At 41.4% G+C, this 21775-nt stretch overlaps 1 protein-coding gene across 1 annotated transcript in view; it reads right to left on the bottom strand.

Moving 5' to 3' along the window:
* LOC129696525 (zinc finger homeobox protein 4-like) overlaps positions 1–21775 on the bottom strand; it is a 331645-nt gene that overhangs the window by 3956 nt on the left and 305914 nt on the right. The window contains 4 exon segments of the mRNA XM_055634516.1: positions 1–158; positions 11946–15204; positions 15207–17389; positions 21286–21406. The exon segment at positions 1–158 is cut by the window's left edge and continues 3956 nt beyond it. Of these exon segments, the coding sequence (XP_055490491.1) occupies positions 1–158; positions 11946–15204; positions 15207–17389; positions 21286–21406 (5721 nt within the window).

Here is a 21775-nt window from a genome sequence, read left to right as displayed (position 1 = left end):
CTTGCTCTGCTGCTCTGCCTGCTGTCCGACCAAAGGAACCGATGCTGGTGGGGGAGTCTGCAGCAAAGATTTACTGGGCATGCTGCTGAGTGAAAGGGCAGGGGAAAGAGTGGCTGGAGATGGGAATCCAAGCATGCCTGCACCAGGAGATGATAAAGCTGAAAGACAATAAGAATTTCTCTTATCATTTCAAATGCAAAATATTACAGCTTTATATTTTAAAACCGATAAAGCAATATATTAATTCCTCTCATTCCAATGGAGCCTACAATTAGATAACTGCTGCAAGATGTTACCTTGTGAAATTCTTACCCCCACTACCTTACCAAAAGCATGCTTAGGAATATTTGCCACTCAACCTGATAGTGGAAGCAGACAACATATTCAGTTCAGAGCAGTTTGCTTGACCATAAACAAAGCTACTGGAGTCAATAAACACCACACCATTGTCATTACTGTCACCAAATACCACCACACTATTGTTGTGATTGCAGCAGATACAATCCATTGAATGCAATCCTACAGCTCACCAGAAATCACCATAAAATGTGTAGGAAGGAACTGCAGATGCTGATTTAAACCCAAGATAGACACAAAAAGCTGGAGTTACTCAGCGGGTCAGACAGCACCACTGGAGAAAAGGATTAGGTGACATTTCGGGTTGAGATCCTGAAGAAGGGTCTCGACCCGAAATGTCACCTATTCCTTTTCTCCAGAGAAACTGTTGGACCTGCTAAGCAACTCCAGCTTTTGGTGTCTATCTTCACCATTAAATGTTATCTCCACCATTTCGAAGGAGTAGTCTTGTGAAAATATGATGATTTTTAGGTTTACCTTGAAGTCACATAATATCTTGATTGCATATGGTGCTATTCCATCATTATTAGCATTAACAACCAACACTGATAGCTCTGAGGGTTCAAGTACATAGTGCATTACCTTAAGTCAATTAAAGATAGGCAGTAAATTTACAGGTGTGTGCATGTTCAAAGTAAATAGATCCCAATATAAAAAGCCAAAAAAACAATTAAAATAAATGAATTAATTAAAATAACGCAATAAGGAAATTGATACAAGCCTAACAAACATCCTGGTCTTGTCATCCTTCAGGTACAGTACTGATACTCTTATTTTTATAAAATGGAAGATATCAATTTAAGAATATTTTGAACCATATCTAATCCATATGTTTTAATATTTTAATAATGTTTACTGAGTTTTGGTAATGAGACATTTTTCAGGTTCTTTTATTCACATTTCATTTGTTAAATACATTAAACTTTATTCATTTGAAGGTAAGTATCTAGCAATAAAATAAATTATATAACAAGTAAAAGAATTTGACCCAATTTTCAGACAAACTTTCATAGTTTATATAATACTATTAATTTCAAATAGTAAAGTGTTGTCCTTGGGTGAAGCTGCAACTTACATTCAAAACGATCTTCAATGATGACAAAGGGATTGTAGTAATGTTGTCTTTGAGTAATATGTAATATTAATAGATCCAGTTTAAGATATCTTTCCTGATTTAGGTTTTCATTTACTAACGGCAAGCAGGTGCAATCAATAGCACCTGTTTTACACGAACACTCAAAGTTAAAATAATCTCATCATATGCAAAACTGCTTTGCAGAAAGAGTCATCTACCTTAGGTTTTATGCCATACATATATGTGTGGAGAAAACACTGGTGTGAATTAGGTTGAACCTGCAGAAAGCCATTGTTTTAATATTAGGCCAGAACATGTGGCTGTGTTGGGTTTCCTGTTTTTGCTGATGATCTATGTGCTAAGCATAGAATGGTCTTTTCCACATTCACTATTATCTATCTGCTGCCCAAACATGTCCCTATCCAAAATGACACCATGTGTAATGCCCACTAGTAGGTGAGCCATGAAACAAATGGAGAAAAATGTATTTGAATGCTGACTGAACCTTGTCCCATGCTTTGTTGACTGTCAAAACTTTTGAATAATCCTGAGATTCAGAATTGTTTAATATCTATTAAAAAAAGCAATTAATACTTAAAATTTGTAAAAAATAGAAACTGTTAAAATATTAAAGGAAACTCTATTCATTCAAGTTATGACTTAATACTTGCCTAGGTCCCTTGCTGTTGTCCCTTACCATTTCATTTCATGAACGTACTAGTGTCAGATCTCACCTGACTAAGGTTCAGTGATCATGTTCCCATGATATGCGCTGAGGAGCTACTGGAGTCAATGCACCAGGTATTCTGCCTACCACAGGATATCAAGAGGAAATCAATGCTGGACCTGCTCCAGGAACCGCAAGCAGACAGAGGTCAACAAGTTCTGGACCTTTATGGTTGTACGGCAATCCTAAACTTAGTGGCACTTACAAAGGGTTTGGCATTGAACTGTCAACATTTTCCAGCAAGTTATACTAAAGCTAGACTTTTCTGAATCTCCGGTGCACACATCAGAGAGTGTAGAATGCAACTGAACATTACTTCAGTGACTATTCTCTGGAGGCTGACTGTTCATTGAATCATACAGTACAGAAACAGGCCCTTCCACAAAACATGCCCAAGCCAAACATAAAGCCCAATCGACGCTAGTCCCACCTGCCTGCATTTGCCCAAATCCATTTAAACCTTTCCAATCCATGAACTTGTTCAAATGGTCAAAGTGGTAATTGACAAATCCACATCTGACTCCTGATGAGTGTTTCTGATCTGTTGGGACAGGTGTTTGGGGATTTTTCTTTATTATAGAGAGAATTATTCTGTCATCAGCTGTGGAGGTCTTCCTTGGCCTGCCAGTCCCTTTGCGATTAGTAAGCTCAACAGTGCTCTCTTTCTTCTGAATGATTTTCCAAACAGTTGATTTTGGTAAGCCTAATGTTTGGCTGATGTCTCTAACAGTTCTATTCTTGTTTCTCAGTCTCATAATGGCTTATTTGACTTTCATTGGCACAACTTTGGTCCTCATGTTGAAAAACAGCAATAAAAGTTTGCAAATGTGAAGGAAAGATTGGAGAAAAGACTAGGTGCTGAGAACTCTATTATACCTGCATTAAGGAGATTATTAAACACACCTGAGCAATTACAAAAGTCTGTGAAGCCATGTGTCCTAAACATTATGATGCTCTGAAATGGTGGGACTCTGTTTAAACACAGCTGTAATTTCTACATGTAATTTTAATACATGTAGAAATTACAGCTGTGTTTAAACATAGCCATTAATAAAATCTGAAAATGTGCACTTTAACCGAATGTGATTTTTTCTATTACAAATCTGAAATTGTGGAGTACAGAGGCAAATAAATAAATCATGGGTCTTTGTCCCAAACATTATGGAGGGCACTGTATATTCCCCCATGATCTAATACATCTCGATAAGATCACCCCTCGGCTCCAAGGAATAAAGTCCTAGCCTGCCAGACCTTTCTCTAGAGACCAGGCCCTCAAGTCCTGGCAACATCCTTATAAAGGATCTTTTTTCCTGAAGACGACTTCAGCTGAAGATCTGGCAATGCAGTAAATAAGGAGCAATAATCGAGAAAATAAACTTTTATTTCCATGAGTACAAATTTGTTGCAGGTAAACAAGTTATCAACTTTTGTTTGATAGATCCTTTAAATAAAGAGGGATCCACATTAATCATAGGAAACTGGATACTAACCCCAGTGGAGAGTGAGAGCCTTCTGGTAACATTTCAGAATAATACAAAGAACAGTCGCTGGTTTTATATGTGCTGGATCTTAGCCAGATTTACAAATTAGTGTTTTTTTTCTTCTCTCGTGGGTGTAACATGTAAGATTAGACTTTGTTATTGAGCCACCGTTCATCTGGATATACTTCACGCTAATGAAGCCAGATATAATGTACTGGGTATACATCATCCTCCAAAAGGCTTTGGAGTGATGGCGGGAAGTAAATATTTGGAGTAGTCTCATAGGATTAATTGACCTCATGGTAGGTAGGTGCAAATGTACCAGCTCATGGGGAGCATTTGGTGAATGTTGTGAAATGTTGTAAAGTAAATTGCACAGCAAGGTAATAAGCTCTTTATGCTCCATACTCTCATTAGTGAATTCTTATCTTGTGACATGACATCATTTCATGCTTTAACTAAGCCTATTTATGAGACATTTGCACTCTTGAAGTGGATGTTTTGTTCGTAGGGATGATGACTTTGAGGTAGAAATGATGACCTGTGGACATAAAAGACATTCATGAAAAAGTATTTCTACTACAGAAAATGTATTACAAAATACACACACACACCAAATAACACAATTTAAGTATTTACAAGCAAGAAATAGAATTTTCTTCACATGCATTATGGTTTTATAAATTGATTTTTTTTCGTTATGATTTGTGTTGGTAACGCATGAGAAAACAATTGGAAAATATATTCACACTCACCAGCCGTTGAGTATCAGAAGATCTTCTCCTCCATTAAAACCACTGTGGCCTGGCCATGTGAAGCACACCCAATGTCTCCACTGCAACGCACTTTGGATTTGTGTTTGTCGTCTTGCACATTCTCCATTCCATCCACAGGAGGAGTGAATTTATTCGCTAGGTCTATGTGATGACCACAGCTTCTTTGAAAAGCTTATTTCTTTGTTACCTTATTCCAAGTATATATTTTTTGCATTTCAGGAATTATTTGACTGGATTAACAATTCGACTTTGGGTTTCATCTTCATTAACGCTTAAAACGTTTTTTGGCACCTGTAGTTTATGCTCAATTGTATACATGAGGAAATAACATATGTACAAAAAGCTTTTCTTTCTTGCTCAATGTAAAAATAAACTTGAATATTACTAATTAAATTCAGGTGGTGTCGAAAAAGTGGACACCACTTTCTATTGTTTTCTTTTTCTTGTCTTGCTTACTTCCTTCTCATAACATAAAACTAGAGGTTGTACATAGAATGGATTACGGTATTACATAGTTGGCACCTAAAATTAGGTTCCACTGTACTGTTTTGTACTGTATTAACTTCTAATAAAATAAACAAAACAAAAAAACAAAAATTCAGGTGGTGTCCTAACTGATATATTACTTGTTGCAAGTTACTTTTGGGGGTTTTTTGCCAATGTTTACCCTTCTTCCTGTAAGGAAAGTCCAAGACATTGTCTTGAACTCATGTCATAGTATCTTAGCATCATTACAGCATGGAACAGGCCCTTCGTCCATGCTGGCCCAGATGCCCCATCTACACTAGTCCCATCTGCCCGCGTTTGACCCATATCCCTCTAAACCATTCCTATCCATGTACCTGTTCAAATGTACTTTAAATGTTGTTATAGTACCTGCCTCAATTACCTTATCTGGAAGATCGTTCTATATCCCAACCACCCTGTATGAAAAAGTAGCCCCTCAGATTCCTCTTAAATGCATCTCCTCTCACCTCTGATCTCTGGTTCTTGATTCCTTTACTCTTGGTAAAAGACTGCATTCAGCCTATCTGTTCCTTGCATGATCTTATACACCTCTAATCAGATCATTTCTTACCCACCTACGCTCCAGGGAATAATGTCCTAGTTGCCAAACCTATCCCTCTAGTTCAGGCCCTCAGGTCCAAGCAACATTGCCGTAAATCCTTCTGCTTCTTTCAAGCTTAACACCATTTTTCCTACAGCAGGGTGTCCAAAACTGAACAATATACTCTAAATGTGGCCTCACCACGTGTTGGGCCAGCGCTGTAGGAGAGAGCCTGCAATCAGCTGCTGGTGGGCAATATTCAGAATTATGGTGTGGATGTAGAGAAGTTGCCCGTGGAAGGGAACTGTGGTGAGAAGATAGTTTTTTTAAACTTGTCATTGAGTCATAGAGTGATACAGTGTGGAAACAGGTCCTTCAGCCCAACTTGCCACCGGCCACATGTCCCAGCTACACTAGTCCCAACTGCCTGTGTTTGTGGTCCCACTAAGTCCACACTGATCATCAAGCACATTTAATACATTAATCCTGGCCTAACCTATTTTATTCCCATGAAGTCCACCGCCCCTTGCTTCCCTGAATATCACCACTCATCTATACACTCAGCAATTTATAATCACCAACGAACACACCAACTCACACATGCCAGCACTGCCATTCAAAATGATCATGGATGATCATCCAAAATCAGTACCCCGTTCCTGCGTTCTCCCCATAACCCTGGATTCCGTTAGCCCTAAGAGCTATATCCAACAAGTTAGATATAGTTAGTTCAGTTAAATTCAAGTTAGTTCAGATAAATGTGAAGTGTTGCATTTTGGTGTTGCATAGGGACAGTATCTTCATTGTGAATTGTAATGAAACATTCCTCAAATTTCCATTAAATCTTGCCTCTCTCACCTTAAACCCATGCCATTTGGTTGTTCATAAGGGAATTCCTTATGAATGTTGCAAAGCAGACAGATTTGGAGTACTAGTGCGTAGTTGAAGACGCGGCGTGGGTAGACCACCGTAAGCGGGGAGGGGAGGGGGAGAACAATGGACAATAAGGGGGAGGGGGGCAAAGGACAATGGGGACCCGGCGTGTGGGAACTGTTGGGGGTGGGTGCACGAAAGGGGGAGCCCGTGTGCTTTGTAACTTTGGCAGAGCTACTATTTGGATACATTGTGTATGCAAGCAAAGAATCTCATTGTGCCTCGTCACATGTGACAATAAAGTATTCCTAATTCCTTCCTAATCCCAGCTCCCTTAAAGTGGCATCACAGATTGATAAATCAGTGAAAAAAGATTTCGGAACATTGGCCTTCTTAGAAGTTGGGAAGCAAGGAACTGCAGAAGCTGGAATCTTGAGGGGAAAAACCCAAAGTGCTGGAGGAACTCAATGGGCCAGGCAGCATTTGTGGATGGATTGGACAGGTGATGATTAGGCTATCACCTATAGTTTCTTCAGATTATTAGAAGTCGGGATGTTGTGTTACAATTGTACATGGCATTGGTAAGACTGCACTTGGAACATTGTGTTTAGTTTCAGCGATACGAAAGATGCCATTAAATTGGAAAGAGTGCAGAGAAGATATATGAGAATGGTGCCAGGGTTCAAGGGCCTGAGGAATAGGGAAAGGTTGGGCAGGCTAGGACTTTATTCCTTGAAGTGCAGGATGCTGAGGGAACATCCTATTAACATGTTTAAAATCATGAGGGGCATTGGGTTAATGTGCAGAGACTTTTTTATAGGTTAGGGGAATCAACAACTAAATGGCATGGGTTTAAAGTGAGAGGGGGGCAAGATTTAATGAAAGACAACGTTTTCACACATTGGGTATATGGAACGATCTGCCAGAGGAAGTAGTTGAGGAAGGTACATAACTACATTTAAAAGATGTTTAGACAGATACATGGAGAGGAAAGATTTAGAGTGATGGGTCAAATGTGGGTAAATGAGACTAGCATAGATGTGCCACCTTGGTTGGCATGGAAGAGTTGGGGCATCGGGCTGGTTTCCGTGCTCTCTGACACTATAACAATATACACAGAATGTACTAGAGGTAGGATTGAACCTGGGTCGCTGGCACAGTGAGGCTACAGTTCTACAACTATCCCACAATGCCATCCATTAACAACAGCCACCTGTGTCCCTTATTGGCTACATTGCTGGTTTAGCACATTACTGAAGACATGTTTCCACCACATGCAGATTAGGAATATCTCTTCCATAACTTTGCTGAAGTTTATCAACTCCAGCAAATAGCCTTGACATCCTGGAACAAGCAAGAGAAAGCCTTGCAGTGGCTTCCATCTCCATTGCTATGGACTATCCATACTGGAAACATGTATTGGTATATTCCGATATGGTTGACTAACCTGCCAAAGTCCATTGTTATACATAAGAATGCTCATTTGCAAGGATATCTGAGCATTCGAAGCTCACTCAATTGTATTTCAACTGTGTAGGAAGGAACTATAGATGCTGGTTTACACCGTAGAATGAGAGTACAAAAATTTAAAACAACTAGCTTTGGATATTTGTTTAAGAAGGAACTGCAGATGCTGGAAAATCGAAGGTAAACAAAAATGCAGGAGAAACTCAGCGGGACAGGCAGCATCTCAGGATAGAAGGAATGGGTGATGTTTCAGGTCGAGACCCTTATGTAGCTTTGGTTTGAAACTTTGACCATGTAATCGTCTCTAGGTAGCAAAATGTCCAAAGCTAGTTGTTTTAAATTTTTGTACTCTCATGCTTCTCGATTAGCTATTATTACAGGCTTAAATGTACAGTAACTATACTGTTTTAAGGAACCCTAGAAACTTACTTAAAATCAGGTGGTTATTCAGTTCACATAGATTGCTAAGTATAATGCAGTAGACTCTCAATAACTGTTTTTAATCTTGCATTAAGTAACAATATTTGATTACTTCTCTAAAATGGTCAGCAGTTTTATTTTCTTCTGTGGTGAATCCTGGTCTGTCCATTTTGTCTTTGAAAAGTATTCCTATCACGGTGTAAGGTGATCTTCTGCATCCGTGTCAGAAAAGCTCTCCAGCTCTTCATTTGATGGCAGCTCTTGGTATGTTTCATCTTTACTATTAATAATTTCTAGCTTGCCTTCCCCTATACTGTTACCTTTTGTTCTGCATGGAACCATACAGCACAGAAACAAGCCCTTCAGCCCAACTCTTCCTTGGTGTAGATGGAGGCCATTTTGACCAATCATGTCTATGCCAGCTCACAGAGGCACCCCACCACCACTTTTCCCTGGAGCCTATTTTCCTTCAACCTCTCATCAACTCCCTCCAGTTTCGCTCACTTTTCCTACACAGAGCAATATACAGTGTCCAATTATCCTGCCAATCTTTGGGATGTAGCGGGAAACTGGAGCATCCCATGAAAATTCATCTGGTCATAGAAATAACTTGTAATCTTCACACAAATACCACCCGAGGTTAAGGTTGAACATGGCTTGGTCAAGCCGAGAGGCAGCAACTTTACCAGTTGTGCCGTTGAATTGTTATATTCATTCAATGGACATCATCATTTATCAAAAACAATTAACTTATTAAATCTACCTTTGATGAATATATTTGATTCCCTTAGTTCTATTCACACATATTTCTACCAGGGCAATAATACAAGTATGGTTATTGATTCTACAGTGCATTCAGAATGTATTCAGACCCCTTCACTTTTTCTACATTTTGTTACATTACAGCCTTATACTATAATGGATTAAATTCGTTTTTTTTTAAATCATCAATCTACACACAATATTCCATAATAAAAAAGCAAAAATAGGTGTTTAGAAATTTTTGCAAAGTAATTAAAAAGAAATAGCTGAAATATCACAGTTGCATAAGTATTCAGACCCTTTACTCAGTACTTTGTTGAGGCATCTTTGGCAGCGATTATAGCCTCAAGTCTTCTTGGGTATAACGCTACAAGCCTGGCACACCTGTATTTGGGTAATTTCTCCTATTCTTCTCTGCAGATCCTCTCAAGCTTTGTCAGGTTGGATGGGGAGGGTCGATGCACAGCTATTTTCAGGTCCCTCCAGAGATGTTCGATCGGGTTCAAGTCCGGGCTTTGGCTGGGCCACTCAAGGACATTCATAGACGTGTCACAAAGCCACTCCTGCATTGTCTTGGCTGTGTGCTTAGGGTCGTTGTCCTGTTGGAAGGTGAACCTCCGCCCCAGTCCGAGGCCCAGAAAGCTCTGAAGCAGGCTTTCATCAAAGATATCTCTGTATTTTGCTCTAATCATCTTTCCCTCGATCCTGACAAGTCTCCCAGTTACTGCGCTGAAAAACTTCCACACAGCATGATGCTGCCACCACCATGCTTCACAATGGGTATGATATTGGCCAGGTGACGAGCAGTGCCTGGTTTCCTGCAGACGGATGCTTGGCTTTCAGGCCAAACAGTTCAATCTTGGTTTTATCAGACCAGATAATCTTGTTTCTCATGGTCTGGGAGTCCTTTAGTTGCCTTTTGGCAAACTCCAAGCGGGCTGTCATGTGCCTTTTAATGAGTAGTGGCTTTGTCTGCCCACTCTACCATAAAGGCTTGATTAGTGGAGGGCTGCAGATATAGTTGTCCTTCTGGAAGGTTCTCCCATCTCCACAGAGGAACTTTGGAGCTCTGTCAGAGTGACCATCGGGCTCTTGGTCATCTCCCTGATCAAGGCCCTTCTCCCTTGATTGCTCAATTTGGCCGGGCGGCCAGCTCTATGAAGAGTCCTGGTGGTTCCAACGTTTATCCATTTAAGAATGACGAAGGCCACTGTGCTCTTTGAGACCTGCAATGCTGTTTTATACCCTTCCCCAGATCTGTGTCTACACACAATCCTGTCTCAGATAATTCCTTTATATTCAAGGCTTGGTTTTTGCTCTGACATGCACTGTCAACTGTGGGACCTTATATAGACAGGTGTGTGTGTGCCTTTCCAAATCATGTACAATCAATTTAATTTACCACTGGTGGACTCGAATCGAGTTGTAGAAACATCTCAAGGATAATCAATTGAAACAGGATGCACCTAAGCTCAATTTTGAGTGTCATAGCAAAGGGTCTGAATACTTATGTAAATGTGATATTTCAGTTATTTCTTTTGAATTTCTTTGCAAAAATGTCTAAACACCTGTTTTTGCTTCTTCATTCCGGGGTATTGTGTGCAGATGATGATAAAAAAAAAGAATGTAATCCATTATAAAATAAGGCTGTAACATAACAAAATGTGGAAAAAGTGATGAGATCGGAATACTTTCTGAATGCACTGTATATACCTTCAACATTATATGCTAATTTCAGATTTCTACTTGTATAAAAGCAGTTTTGAGTTTCTTTGGTCTGAATGCCAACATTAATTATCTCCTTTCACTCCTCAATCTAACACAACTATTTCTCTGTTTATATCTAGCAAAGCATTAAACTCTGTTCAAGACTAGTTTAATGAGCTGTACGATAATTATTTTATTTTCATTCAGTTCAACACTATATTTTAAACTGAAATATGGATGCATCACAAGCATATTACAAGCAAATGGTAGTTATCTTTCAAAATGCATACACTAGGTTCATAAGGTGTTAAATAGATGTAAAATATAATATATATTTTTTAATTCCACTTTCCCACTCTTAGTTTATATCTTCTCATTCATTGGATCCTTTAGCCATTCACAAGGGGAAAAGGTAGGCAGCCTTCACTCCTTGGATGCTGCCTCACCCGCTGAGTTGTTCCAGCATTTTTGTCTAACTATATTTAAGGCTCTTTTGGTGCTTTTCTATATCGGAGAAGTAATATCTCAAAGGACCACTGTGGCTCATGCTCCAACATTTTCTACCTCACCATCTCACTGCCTCTATGCGAAAACACACAAGAAGATGGCAATTCCAAAATCAGAACACACAATGTTGAATATTTTAAGTGTTACATAGAAACATAGAAACACAGAAAATAGGTGCAGGAGGAGGCCATCCAGCCCTTCGAGCCAGCACCGCCATTCATTGTGATCATTGCTGATCGTCCCCAATCAATAACCCGTGCCTGCCTTCTCCACATATCCCTTGATTCCACTAGCACTTAGAGCTCTATCTAACTCTCTCTTAAATCCATCCAGTGATTTGGCCTCCACTGCCCTCTGTGGCAAGGAATTCCACAAATTCACAACTCTCTGGGTGAAAACGTTTTTTTTCACCTCAGTCTTAAATTGCCTCCCCTTTATTCTAAGACTGTGGCCCCTGGTTCTCGACTCGCCCAACATTGGGAACATTTTTTATGCATCTAGCTAGTCCTGTCCCTTTATAATTTTATGTTTCTATAAGATACCAGTCATCCTTCTAAACTCCAGTGAATACAAGCCTAGTCTTTTCAATCTTTCCTCATATGGCAGTCCCGCCACACCAGGGATCAATCTCGTGAACCTACTCTGCACTGCCTACGTTGACAGATGTTCAGCAAAAAAAGACAACATTTTAAGACCCTAAATCTGTATAAATTTAGTAAACTCAATATGCATCCTAATAACTTACCAGTTGTGTTTTGTGGAAAGCCAGGCAGTGAAGCGGGACCATTTACTCCAGGAAGAATAACCGAGGAAAGGCTTGAGAGGCTGGAATATGACGTTGAAGCATTGAGGCCATGCAATGTGTTATTTTCCATAGCACTTTGCTGATGCAGAACTTGTGATGTAATTCCCAACGCATCTGTGGCCTTCTTCAGACGATCCAATTCTTGTTGAGCCATCAGCTGGCGGACAGTTGTAGGAGCGAGATAGTCCTTCTCTTTATCCAGCTGACACCCTACTGTTTCTCTCACTTTATTGATATGCTGCTGTGAGAAAATGTGGTCTCTGATAGACAGCCGTGCAGTGTACATAACGCCGCATAAAGAACATTCAGCTTTTTGCCCATCAGTTCCACTTTGATTTATCATGAATGACTTTGCCATGTTTAGCTTAATTTTTTTGTCCTTGGCTCGAGCATTCTGAAACCAGACCTGGACAACTCTTTTAGGCAAATTAACCTCATTGCCAAGAAGTTCACATTCTTGCATTGTTGGTGTTCGGTAGTCATTGAAGCACGATTTTAGGACTTTCAACTGAACATTACTCATTTGTGTTCTGAATCGTTTATGACCAAGGCGCTCGGAGGATCTCGATGACCTGAGGCTAGTGTGGCTCCCAAATGGACTTGGAGAACAGGGATCAGCAAAACTCGATGTCTCACTTCGGTCAACACTGTCATCCAAGTCATTCTCTCTTGATATGAAGCTTAGAGAAGGGCTAGGTAAGCTCACAGAAAATTTCTCATCATAATAGTCAACCGTGGGAGTTGTGGTCGTCATTGACAATTGATCACAAGCTATTGATGCCCTTAGGTCATCTGCAGACTCAGTAGCTTTATTCTCCGAGGTACTACCTGTAAGGTTTTCATTTTCATTGTTCCCTTCATCTCCTGTACTTCCATCACTTACAGCGGTGTTAACAGAAGATGTTTCATCATAATCTGTCTTATTCAGCTCAAAATTGACAACAGCAGGGACCATGTTTGGGCTCCCCAAGTCTTCATTGCATTCTGATTTGAACAATGTAGGGCTCAGAAGATGTTTTGGCGACATGTCTGCTGTTTTACTCACAGGTGTTGAAACTGTCGAGTGATCATTTTCGCTCAGCGCGTCAATCTTGGAAAAAAGTAATGTTGGAAATTCAAAATAATTATCTTTCTGTGGACTTTCACCATCATAATCTTGTGGCATAATTGGGCTTGGGGGGAGACTGTAGCCTGCTTGCTTGGCTTCGTGCCAATGTCGAGAACGGATGTGCGTTTCAAGTGCCGTTTTTGCTTTGAAAAGGGCTCGGCAAAAAGGGCACCTTCTGTGAGACTGGCTTGGGCCCAGAGCACGGAACTGCCCCTTTCTTTCACGCGCCCTGGTGTTCTGAAACCAAACCTGAACCACGCGTTTCTTTAGACCTACTTCGTTTGAAATGTGGTCCAACATTTTTCGAGTAGGGTTAGAATCCAACAAGTATTTTTCATACAGCACCTCAAGCTGTTCTGGTGTAATCGTTGTCCTTAGCCTTTTATCACGATGTGGCTCGTCACTGCAATTTGAGCCTTCTTTTTCCATCTGATTATTCTCTTCCTTCTCTTCCAATTTACGCTTAACTGTTCCCAAAGCTGTATTGGAGGGTGTTGGAACTGATGAACCAGTCTGGGAGGATATCTGTGCGAGGGGTCCAGGAAGCAACTGCCCTCCCATGAGTGGACTGTTAGGATCAAAAACCATATAGGGCATATCTAAAGATCTGTCTAAGATTTGCGAATGGAGGAACTGGTTTTGGGCCGCCAAAAAATGAATGTGCTGGTGCTCCTGCCAAAGTTCCAAAGTTGGAAAGGCATATTTACACTGGTCACACTGGTACTGCAACATCTGAGGAGGTAGGCTGTTCTGTAAAGAGGTGACTGCCACAGACAGAGGGCTGGAGGGATGCACGGTGGTACTTTGAGGCTGCGAATGAGGTTGCGCTATTGTTTGTTGGGACTGCTTGTGCTGAGGTGCTAATGGTTGTGGCTCTGATAGAGGTGACAATGTCGGTTTGGCCATTTGAGAGGGTTGAGCTGCCTCAACTTGCTTTGGTTTCTCTACTGGTAAGTTAGATCGGGGCGAGTATTTCTCCATTTCTAGTTTGGGCGAAGGCATCAGAGGGGTGCTGGAACCAGAACTTGAACCCGATTTAGAACCACATCCCATCACCTTTCCTGCAGTAGATTTTGATGAGTCTGTTGGTCCAGATGTATCGAGATTACTCGACATCATTTGGTCCATCGCATCCATTGAATCTTCTGTTTGACTATCATCCTGACAATCATCATCCTCATCGTTGTAACACAGCTTCTTCTGATGGGTGATTAGGTCAAAAATTCGAGGAAACACTACATTGCATTTTTTACACTGATACTGCATGTTACTGGTTCGAATATAGCGTTCATTGGTTAGCTCCCTTCTTTCATTGTCTTTAGTATCTGCTTGGTTCTCGAAACTCTTTCGCGCTTTCTGACGAGCATTTTGGAACCACACAACAATTACTCGTGTAGGTAGGTTTAGAACTGTGGATAACTGTTCTATTTCATCATCTTTTGGATAAGCATTAGTATCAAAAAAGTCTTGCAGAACCCTCAACTGGTAGTCAGTGAATCGCGTCCTGGATGAGCGTTTATTTATTGTACCGTCAGTCCTGTAATATTCTCCCGTATTAAAATAAGTATCATTTCTGGATTCTTCCAGTGTGGTTATAGGTGGATTGTTGAAGTTGTATGGTGAATCCTTATTTCTTTGTCTCTCTTTAAAGAGAGTGTTACGAAACCAATGTTTAATGACTTTCTGAGGAAGTCCTGATTTTTCAGACATTTCTTGGATCTGTTCTTCAGACGGTGAATTATTAATGTCAAAATAATTCCGCAAGATCTTGAGTTGGTCATCTGTGATTCTTGTGCGTGGGCGTTTGAATTGGTGATGCCTCAGGAAATTAGGGTCCAAGCCCAACTGCTGTTGGCAAAGCTGAGTGAGGTCTGCAGATAGAGACTCCATGGTCGGCAGTTGCAAGGTGAGCTGGGGCGGCAAAGAGGAATGCTGCATCATGATCGGGGAGAAGAGAGGCAGATCCAGGGATATGGGCATCTGAATCTGGGATTGAGAGGAAGGAGGAGGTGGAGGTGGGGGTGGGGGGAGAGGTGGAGGAGGTGGTGGTGGTGGAGGTGGTAATGGAGATGGGACGGACGTTTGGAGTTTTTGCCATTCCCTGTTGAGGGAGGTGGTGGTGGTGGTGGAGGAGGTGGTGGTGGAGGAGGAGGAGGGGGAGGAGGAGGAGGAGGAGGCGGTGGAGGTGCTGGCGATTCCGGTGAGGATGGTATTACCGGATATAGCTTATCATACGCTTCCCTATAGTGACATGCAAATATTTCCAGCTCTCCAAATGGGAAAAACTGACAATGAATGTGCTCCTGGTGACTCTTCAGAATAAGTATGTTCGAAAATAGTTTGCCGCACGCCTCACATTCAAGTTTGTCTGTCCTCTCATTCTCGCCATTCTTGTTTCTCTTCTGGACTTTCTGCTTATTTTCATTGAACTGGATGACCAACTCAAAGCCAAAGTTTTCCAGTAAAGCCTTTGCTGCATTACCTCTCACACCAGATGGAATACGAGGCGGTGGAAGCATCAGTTCCACTGACTTCTGCTTTTTAAGCTCTTTATTCTCTTTGGAAGCATCGCATTCACTTAAAAAATCATGGTGCGCCTTACTTTCTATTGCTTCCATTTGTTCCTCGCCGTCTTTCTGCGAATAAGTGTCTTTCTGGGTTCCTGTTGAATTGAAAACATTTTGTTCCTGCTTTGTTGGTTTAACTACTTGCTGCTGTTGTTTTTGTGACAGTTGCTGTGACTGCATGGCTTGGTGTTGTTGGCCGTATTGTTGCTGGATTTGCAGCAGGTGCTGCCCTTGTACCTGTTGCTTTAGGTCGTCCAGCAATGATCCTGTCATCGCAGATATTCCAAAGGCCCCAGTGCCAGGCAAACCCGGATCTGAGTTTAGATTGAATTCAGTGCCTGGCAGGTAAAAAGGAAAGAGGAACTGTGGCTGTTGTAACTGCAGCAAGGCTTCGGCTGTCATTGGGAAGTGCGGCAACAATGCTGGGTTTAAGAACTGAGGCTGAAAGAAAGCAGCTTGTTGCTGCAGCTCGTGGTGCAGATGCATTTGTGCCTGTGCTTGTGCCATAGCCTGAGCTTGTGCCTGGGCCTGAGCCTGGGCCTGAGCTTGGGCCTGGGCCTGTGCTTGGTCCTGGGCCTGTGCTTGTGCTGGTGACTGAGGGTGATGGTGGGCAGAATGTGGTGAAGTCGTATCACTCAACTGTTTCTTGATTGTTTCTTTGATATCTGCATTGGTATCTTTATTACTAACTGATGCCTTCCCGTGAGAATCTGCAGTCATTTGACCAGTGGCAGGCCCGCTGGTACTGTTGCTCACACTACTGTTTCCACTTCCAGCGCCACAATTGCCAGCTTCCAGTTTGGCTGCCCTTGCTTTTGTCTGGTGGAGCACAGATCTCATATGTATTTCCAATGTTGAGCTTTGGCTGTACGCAACATTACATGTGTTGCACTTGTAGGGCTTGTTATCTACGCTGTTGCTGGATTCTTGTGGAACTGGACTCGATGCCTCTTGGAGAACTTTTTTTAATTTGTGCAGATGAGATACTGAATTATAGTGAACCAAGAGAATGTTCTTCTGAGTGAAAGACTCTTTGCACACCGTGCACTTATAAGGTCGAGAAGGATCTAAAAACTTTTCCATTGTAAAATTTGGACCTTTACGGAAAGGCAGTGTTCGCTTTGGTTCTGCACTTAAATCATCTAGAATGGAGCTACTGTCACTTCCTGCTGGGCTGACTTTCCCATCCTGGTCCATTTCTTCCTCTTTATCCATTTCCTGTCTTAGGATGTTATCGTCCTGACTGATGATGTCATTTTCTGACCAGAACTCCCCATTCACGTGATAACTCCCACAAATCTGTTGTACCTCAGACTCGCTTAGTTCAGGATGACTGGTTTCTAAATGTCTCTTTAAAGCCAGGAAAGTACGGAAGCTGCGCTGACACAAGCTGCACATGGTGGCAGCCCGGATGGCATGATACTGAGAATGAATCTGAAGTTTCTGCATGGTCTTGAAAGCCAGACTGCATTGACTGCAGCGATACTTGTACACATGCCGATCAGATACGGGCAACTGTTGCCTTTTCTGAAGTTCGTTGAGTTGATCTTGCAGAGAATCGGAAATTTTAAACCGTTGACTTCCATCCTTCTTCCAATCAGCTGGATCTGAAGATTCCTTTGGCACTTGCTGCTCCTCGGGTTTTGACTCACTTCCAGACTTGGAGCTGTCCGAGACCATATAAAACCTTCCCTCTGATGAAAATTCACCTGTTCAATAAAAAAATATTGTAAGATGCGATTCCAAAACACTATAACGCTCCCTAAATTTCCCACTAGAGGCTGAAAGTGAGTTCCACACCTCTTTCTTATGCAGAAACCATTGCAAACGTCTCATGAACAACATATTATTGCATACTGTGATACGGCTATAAGTAACGACAGAAGTTCATTACCTGTCATCTTTCAAACGATTTAAGGACATTGATTTATAGAGTGGAAACTCAGTCTGAGAGAATGGGCAAGAGAGATTGTTCAGATCGAAAAGGGCAAATTTCAAGCATTTTTGTGCCTGTTCCTGAAGGCTTTTGAATTTTTGCTTTGAACAGGACATGACTGCCCATAGCTAATATGGATTGGTTTACGAGGGTAATTTGAAAACTCTTCAGTCAATGAGTTGAAAATGTGGGGACCCAAATTTTATCCCAGATTACAATTCCATTTTTAGGGTAGAATATCTCTATTGGAATATTTAGTATCAATTAATTGCTAATTTGCCAGTTTCATCTAAAGGCTCTAGTTGGTACAAATGCAACAAACCTTCACCATTGCCAGTTGTGAATTGTGGTTGCAAAATAGGACCTTCAAATTTTAAGGCAATAGTGAAATACAAATATATTGAAAAAATAATTGTTTAAAGATATAACCATATAACCATATAACAATTACAGCACGGAAACAGGCCATCTCAACCCTTCTAGTCCGTGCCGAACACATAATCTCCCCTAGTCCCATATACCTGCGCTCAAACCATAACCCTCCATTCCCTTCCCATCCATATAACTATCCAATTTATTTTTAAATGATAAAAACGAACCTGCCTCCACCACCTTCACTGGAAGCTCATTCCACACAGCTACCACTCTCTGAGTAAAGAAGTTCCCCCTCATGTTACCCCTAAACTTCAGTCCCTTGATTCTCATGTCATGTCCCCTTGTTTGAATCTTCCCTACTCTCAGTGGGAAAAGCTTTTCCACGTCAACTCTGTCTAACCCTCTCATCATTTTAAAAACCTCTATCGTCCCCCCTTAACCTTCTGCGCTCCAAAGAATAAAGCCCTAACTTGTTCAACCTTTCTCTGTAACTTAGTTGCTGAAACCCAGGCAACATTCTAGTAAATCTCCTCTGTACTCTCTCTATTTTGTTGACATCCTTCCTATAATTAGGCGACCAAAATTGTACACCATACTCCAGAATTGCCTCACCAATGCCTTGTACAATTTTAACATTACATCCCAACTTCTATACTCAATGCTCTGATTTATAAAGGCCAGCACACCAAAAGCTTTCTTTACCACCCTATCTACATGAGATTCCACTTTCAGGGAACTGTGCACAGTTATTCCCAGATCCCTCTGTTCACCAACATTCTTCAATTCCCTACCATTTACCATGTACGTCCTATTTTGATTTGTCCTGCCAAGAGGTAGCACCTCACACTTATCAGCATTAAACTCCATCTGCCATCTTTCAGCCCACTCTTCCAACTGGCATAAATCTCTCTGTAGACTTTGAAACTCTACTTCATTACCCGCAACCCCACCTATCTTAGTATCATCTGCATACTTCCTAATCCAATTTACCACACCATCATCCAGATCATTGATGTACATGACAAACAATAGTGGACCCAACACAGATCCCTGTGGCACCCCACTCGTCACTGGCCTCCAACCTGACAAACAACCATCCACCATTACTCTCTGGCATCTCCCATTCAGCCACTGTTGAATCCATCTTGCTACTCCACCATTAATACCCAACCATTGAACCTTCTTAACCATCCTTCCATGAGGAACCTTGTCAAAGGCCTTACTGAAGTCCATATACACAACATCCACTGCTTTACCCTCATCAATTTCCCGAGTAACATCTTCAAAAAATTCAAGAAGATTAGTTAAACATGACCTTCCAGGCACAAATCCATGTTGACTGTTCCTAATCAGACCCTGTTTATCCAGATGCTTATATATATTATCTCTAAGTATTCTTTCCATTAATTTGCCCACCACTGACGTCAAACTAACAGGTCTATAATTGCTAGGTTTACTCTTAGACCCCTTTTTAAACAATGGAACAACATGTGCAGTACGCCAATCCTCCGGCACTATTTCTCAATATATTTCTCAAAAGTGTCAGTACTTCCTCTTCTTTGATCCTCATAGTTCCCATAGCTACTCTACTTATTTCCCTTACCTCACCTAATTCAATATCCTTCTCCTTGGTGAATACCGAAGAAAAGAAACTGTTCAATATCTCCCCCATCTCTTTTGGCTCTGCAGATAGTTGTTCACTCTGACTCTCTAATGGACCAATTTTATCCCTCGTTATCCTTTTGCTATTAATATAGCAAGATGTTCCAAGATTTTTCATAAACCTTAATAATTTTGGTTATGTGACTCTTAAACCCAGGAAGAATACCTTGTGATTTTGTTAAGCAGAATGTTGCTCTTCTTACCCTCATAATATGCATGAAGCATGGAAACTTGGTCCTTTCATTTACTTCAAACAAATTCACTTTCTGTACTCTGGGACAAGATCATCTTGTTGGAACTGATAATGCCGTGGGAGGACCATCTGGAGGAGGCCCATGAGAGGAAGTTGACCAAGTATGAAGAGCTGGTCATAGACTGCCGTAAACAGGGCTGGAAGGCAAGGTGTATGCCCATCGAGGTTGGCTGCAGAGGTTTTGCAGGGCAATCGCTCTACAAAGCCTTGAGTGCACTGGGCATCAACGAAGTGCGAGGAGAAGAGCCATCAAGAACACCGCAGAGGCAGGAGAGAAGGCCTTGAGATAGCTCTGGATCAGGAGAGAAGGTCCATGGGGAGGAGCGAATGCCACCTGAACACAAGTCGTGGTCTGATCAACCATGGCTGGGTCGCCTGGGCGAGGGTGTCTGATGTTGAAAGACCCGAAACACCCAATGACCGACCCCATGTTACATCACTGATGATGTGTTCAGGAGCATCATTAGATGTATTTTTAACAAAATGAGGTGCATTTCTAAATTGTCGGTGGAAAGCAAGTAACCACATCCACAATGTCTTACTCATTCGTAGCACCATATAATAGAGGAATCCAAAAAAGTAAACAAAAAGACTCTTTCGGATTTTGAAACTTTGACAGTCAACTCAAACTTATACAAAAAAATTTAAATTTACAAAGTATTTACTTGAATACTGAGAAGTATTGAATAGGAGCTGCCAAAATGAGCAAGTCTCTAAATATATTATGTAACTTTATGAAATGCAACTATTTAGTATCTAGGTCAAGTAGAATGATATAAAGACATTAGTAATCTCTAATTCAGGCCCATGCTTATGTTCTTGGCCGTTAGTAAGCGAGGACCTGATGTAGGGCTCACACATTGTGGCATTTGTCAATAAGTGGGGCAACACAGTAGTGTAACGGGAGTGTTGCTGCCTTACAGCGCCAGAAACCAGGCTTCGATCCTGACTACGGGTGCTGTCTGTAGGGATTTTGCACGTTCTCCCTGAGACCACGTGGGTTTCCTCCAGATGCTCCGCTTTTCACCCACACTCCATAGACGAACAGGTTTGTAGGTTGACTGGTTCCAGTAAAAACTGTAAATCGTCCCTAATGTGTAGGATAGTGCTAGTGGGCAGGGTGATCGCTGGTCATTGCGGACTCGACGGGCCAAAGGGTCTCTTTCTGTGCCGTATCTCTAAAGTATAAAAGTACAGCAAAGCATATCTCTTCCCACTTAAAATATGTTGTTGAAGCGCACCAGAGGGATCAGTCATGGCAGCGAACTATGTTAAACATCCAAGATCATAATTCTACCAGCTGGCTTATTTCTTACACTGCTCTCATACAAGCCATTTACGATGTAGAAAGCTGGCATCTGTTTCATAAAAAAGCTTACCAGATGGTTGACATGATTCTTCCGCTGTCACTGTTGCAGTATTGCTGAGGAAACATTGCAGTTTCTCAGAACCAGTGGAGGGCAATATGTTGGTGGAGCTCATTCCATCTGGAAGAGATACCTTTAAAAAAGACACAAGACTATGTGATATATCAACATAAAGACATTACACAAACAACTGAAGGTAGACACAAAATGCTGGATTAACTCAGCGGGACAGGCAGCATCTCTGAAGAGAAGGAATGGGTGACGTTCGGGCCGAGTCCCTTCTTCTTTCCAGAGATGCTGCCTGTCCTGCTGAGTTACTCCAGCATTTTGTGTCTACCTTCAATTTAAACCAGCATCTGCAGTTCTTTCTTATACAAACAACTGTGGTATTTATTTATGGGAAAACCTTTTACATCTGGATGACACATTTTTCAGGAAATCATTCCATGCGTTCTTTTATCAAAGGAAAAGTCACGGCTTGGATGATTTTTTGCCAATGGAA

This window comes from Leucoraja erinacea, chromosome 4 (assembly GCF_028641065.1).
Source record: "Leucoraja erinacea ecotype New England chromosome 4, Leri_hhj_1, whole genome shotgun sequence".
Lineage (NCBI taxonomy): Eukaryota > Metazoa > Chordata > Chondrichthyes > Rajiformes > Rajidae > Leucoraja > Leucoraja erinaceus.
This window is presented reverse-complemented; position numbering and strand designations above follow the sequence as displayed.